Genomic DNA, 4,684 nt, shown 5'->3' on the forward strand with positions numbered 1-4,684 from the left:
TCTTGGTCCACCGGGGCTCAGAGAGTGTCCCTGCCAGGGCAGCTGCTCTCAGCAGCCGCCTCAGTGCAAGTAGGTGGTCCTCTCTGACTTACAGGATCCAAGTGCCCCCAGATGCACCAGGAGAGAGAGGAAGCCAGAGGGCTCAGAAAACCACACAGTGGAAAGAGAGGACACTGACTCACGAAACAGGGTTGAGAGGAGAGTCTGGAGATGGCCTAGTCCTAAATCTGCCTGCGTGTTACATTTACCAGGGGTGTTTCACAGCGAGGCAGATCTCAGGGCCTTTCCCAACCTAACGAATCTGTATGTGCACTGGAGAGGACTGGGGGAACTTGTATGTTTCTCAGGCTCCCCAGGTGACGCAGCCAGCCCGTCATTTGTCCTTTGGGGACCCTGCTGGAGTTCACTCCTTACTTTGTCAGAGAGGAAGTGGAGGCTCAGAGGGTTCCAGAGCAGGGAACAAAAGAGTCCCCAGCATAATCCTAGCCTCCAGGACCCCAGTCTGCCCCTTCTGCACCCACAGCAGCCCAGGGGTGACTTGTGATTTGAAGGAGGGCAGCAGAGCATGGTTAGGGCTCAGCGGGAGTAAGGACAAACAAACAAGCTGCCAATCTGGAGTGGTTCACAGAGAAGATCAACCTCAGAGCCATAAGCAGGCCCCCTGCAAGCAGCTCAGGCCACGCCCAGCTCTGCTTTTGTGGAGGCTCCTGATCCCACTGTAAATTCAGATCTGCAGGGCCTGAGCCAGAGTCAGGACACAGCAGGTTCTCCAAAGCTCTCACTGGTCTGAGTCCTCGCCTACCCCTCCTGAAAATGACTTGTGGATGCATTCCAGCCAGCCAGGAAATACATCAAAATTATCATCACCAACGGGGGGAAGTTGAAACCCGTTAAACATATCTCATTGAGTGAGTCAACTGAAAATGTGGTTATAAAATCCAATGCAATAGCCATAATAATTTTTGAAAGGGGAGCTATATACTGTGATGATTATGTAATAATAATAACACAGTCTTTGTAATAATAATCTTTGTAATTTAAGATTGATTTGAATTATGAAATGGAAAGATAAATGGGAAAAGGAACTAAGGATGAATACCACCACGCTAAGTTCCTCACCTTACAGGAGGGAGACAATTTGGAAAATGTAGTGTAGTGGATTGAATTATGTCCTTCCAGAACTCCCTGAAGCTTGAACTGCGTCCCCCAAGTTTTATGTATTAGAAACTTAGCCCCCACTGTGACTGTTAAGAAGGTGGGATCCTATTATGGTAACTGAAAGGCGGAGCCTTGAAGAGGTGATTGGATTGTAGGACCATGCAGAAGTGAATGGATTAAAAATGGTGATCAGGGGCGTGGTTCTGAGGGCTTTAAAAAAAAGAGGAGAGTCTGTCTCTCTGTGTGCTCTCTCTCTGCCCTCTCTGCTTCCACCATCTTGCAATGTGAGACCCCTGGGTCACTGTCACCACCACCAGATGGACTTTGGACTTCCCGGCCTCAGAAATTGTAAGCAATAAATGTCATTTTTCTTTACAAATCCCCCAGTCTCAGGTATTCTGTTATAGCAACACAAAACAGACTAAAACAGAAATTATAGTCTCAAGTATTAAATAACTAATTAAACCTAATTGATTAATGGATTAATTTAAAATGAAAAGAAACCAGAAGGGGAGATGAAAATTGAATAAATCTTCCAAATTGCTGCAAAAATCAAACACACACACACACACACACACACACACACACACACACATACAACATATAGCAAGAGGCAGAAAAGGAATATATGGTAAGTGACTGTAGAAACTGAAAATATAAAAAAGAGATAAGTAAAAGCAAATATTATCTATAAGACTAACATCAGTGATTTGAGCTTCTCTTTTTAGAAAGATTGCCAAATTTGCTCTCAAAGGCTCTAGCTGCATATCATTTGCAAGGGGTAAAATAAACAAAAAAAAGTAAACTAAAAGGATGGACAGAAATTGCTTATCAATAAGTGGTGCTAGAATCACTCACTAGTCATTTAGAGAAAAAAAAATCTATCTAAATTCTTACTTCATCTCAACCACCAAAAATAAATTACAGATATAGTCCGTCTGGGGGAAAAAAGACAAACCATTTACAAATTAGAAGAAAACATAGCCACATATTTAATAGTTCTCTGGATGTGGAAGGAATTTTAAATTATAAAGGAAAATATCAATAAGTTCGGTTATATAAAGATTAAAGTGTCTCCATGTGGAAAAACAAATTAAACAAAAACAACAAATTAGAGAAAGTATTCTCAAGAAATATGATGGTCAGTATTAATTTACCCAAAAGGCTTTTTATAAATGAATGATAAAACAATGATCATCCCAGCAGAAAAATAGTCAAACTCAGCCAACACAGAATAAATCAATGAAGGAACAGTCAACTTCACCTGGATGGAGAGGGCCTCTTTTCCGTTCATTTAATGGATCTGTGTATTAGGGTTTGGGCAAGAAATAGAAGGCCCACTCAGCTGAGATTTGGACAAGAATTGAATAAAGGGGCCATTTACAGAGGGGTGGGCAGGTTTAGGAAAACGACACGGCCTATCGAGGTACAGGAAGCTGTTACCGCCCCAGGCCTGAAGGGGTAAGGCGAGGAAATGGTGTTATCAGAGCCCAGTGAGCACTGGACCCATGCAAGGCGGGCACCCTGACATAATTTGCAGTCACAGCTGCAGGAACTCTGGCGCTGGGGCAGGGGGGTTGCAGGAGGAAGTGCCTCGGCCGCTCTCTCCCACCACCACCCTCCTGGTGATGCCCCTCAGGGACTAAGAGCCAGGGGCCTAGGTGACACCAGCTGAAGGAGTCAACTCCCAGGGTGCAAGCAGGACTGGCTTCGTGCATGTGCGGCCCGTGCAGTCACCCAGGGCCCTGTGGCGGGAAGAATGCCAGCTGGGTCCAATGTGCTGCTGTTGCCACTTAAAAATCCTTAATAATGTTTGGGCGGGGGTCCCTACATTTTCGTTTGACATTGAGCCCCACAAATTGAACAGCTGGTCTTGGGTTCAAAGCAAGACACTAAAAAGCTGGGGGGGGGGCAGAGAGAGGGGGAAATGGAGAAAAACCTTCATAGCAAATATTTTTTTTAAATTATAGTCCAGTATGGGCTATGATTAAACATAGGTATTTATATACATTGTTGAAGGGATGTTATCTACTGAACCTTGGCAGTACTGATCAAGAGCTTGAATCTATACCTACCTTTTGACCCAAGATTCCATTTCTACAAAATTATGCCAAAAGTCAAAAGGAAAAATTTATGATTAAAATAGCAAGTAGCTGTCCCAAAATAGAAAATTATCACTTTGAGGATGGTGCATCCTACTGCAGAATAAGGCTTGCCAGAGTTCACACAGATAATTAATTCCGGAAGCAGGATCCAAATCAAAGTGCCTGGGCTCCCAAATGTGAACTCTTAACCCTGTACCAGTCCACTGGCCTTTTATATTTACTCTGAGAAACCACCACAAACTCAAACAAAATTTCATGTACAAACCAAGCAACATTGATAATGTTAGTGAAAAAACTGAGAATAACTTAAATGTCTAATAATAGGGAGTTGGTTAACTAGATTATGTAAACTTACACAAGGATACACCATGTATCCACTAAAAATGGTGTTTACTTAAGAGTTTCAAATGACATGAGGTAAAGTTACATGTATAGATATAGCTAGATAACTAGATTAATAGATAGGGTGTGTGTGTAAGCCCCTTATAGGCATATACAGGCATAAGAGTAATTGAAGTATTAAAAGTAATTGAAAATGTTGACATAGATTTTCTCTGAAATTCCGATTTGGTGTGATTTTAATTTCTTCATGCTTTTCCATATTCTTCGCATTTTCCTGATTTTGCATTAGTGTTATTCTATTTGCAGCAACCAAGAGTCATGAGTTCTTCCAACCTCGGCACCCATCATGTTAACAGATGCGGGAAAGGAGGCCCCGGGAGAGGGAGTGGCCTTCCCAAGACAGGAGTAAAGCTCCATCCAGGTCTTCCCAGCATGGCACTTGGAGGGTAGCTGGAGGAGTGGACTAGACCACATAGAGCTCTGAAGGTCAAAGCAGAGGCCCTCGAGCTGTCCAGGACGTGTGCACATGGGAAGAGAGCTCACAGAGACGTAAGCAGACTACAATGTTGGTTCAGTCCAACGCGACCAGGGGAGCCCCAGCCTCCCCCAAATCTCCTGCTAAGCCCCATTCCTGAGGACATCTTGGTGAGACACTTACTGGTTGAGTTGCTGCGTGTCCTTTGGTGGCAGGCTTTAGGAAACAGGAAATTACTATTTTGTGCTTCTAGTTTTCCAGCCTTTTCTCGAGAGGAAGCTGTGGAAGATTCCTGCAAAACAATTCCCGTCTTTTAATCAGCAAGTTAGTTAGAACAGAAAACGTGCTCAGCACAATGAGATTTTGACACTGACCGTGGAAGTACTTGTTGGAGTGTGTGTCTCCCCCACTAAATCATGGGCACTATGAGGGCAGGGATACAGAATCACCATCACCCATTCATTCGTAGCCATACATTCATTCTTTCAATAAAAGATACTGAATGAATAGCTATGACATAAATACAGAACGAATGCAATAAATATTGAATGAATCTGTCAGCTATTACATGTCAGGGTCTTGGTTAGGTGTTGGGAATACAGCT

General features: G+C 43.4%; 1 protein-coding gene across 1 annotated transcript in view; it reads right to left on the reverse strand.

Annotated features, from left to right (window-relative positions):
- The window catches only part of IL16 (interleukin 16), a gene marked incomplete at its 5' end in the record, with an annotated part of 55,077 nt that extends 50,705 nt beyond the window's left edge, over positions 1 to 4,372 (reverse strand). Inside the window, one exon of the mRNA XM_008587039.1 lies at positions 4,264 to 4,372. Coding sequence (XP_008585261.1) covers positions 4,264 to 4,372 — 109 coding nt within the window. The remainder of the gene's footprint in view (positions 1 to 4,263) is intronic.
- Between the last annotated feature and the right edge of the window lie 312 nt (positions 4,373 to 4,684).

Source organism: Galeopterus variegatus, unplaced genomic scaffold, assembly GCF_000696425.1.
Source record: "Galeopterus variegatus unplaced genomic scaffold, G_variegatus-3.0.2 Scaffold4223, whole genome shotgun sequence".
Lineage (NCBI taxonomy): Eukaryota > Metazoa > Chordata > Mammalia > Dermoptera > Cynocephalidae > Galeopterus > Galeopterus variegatus.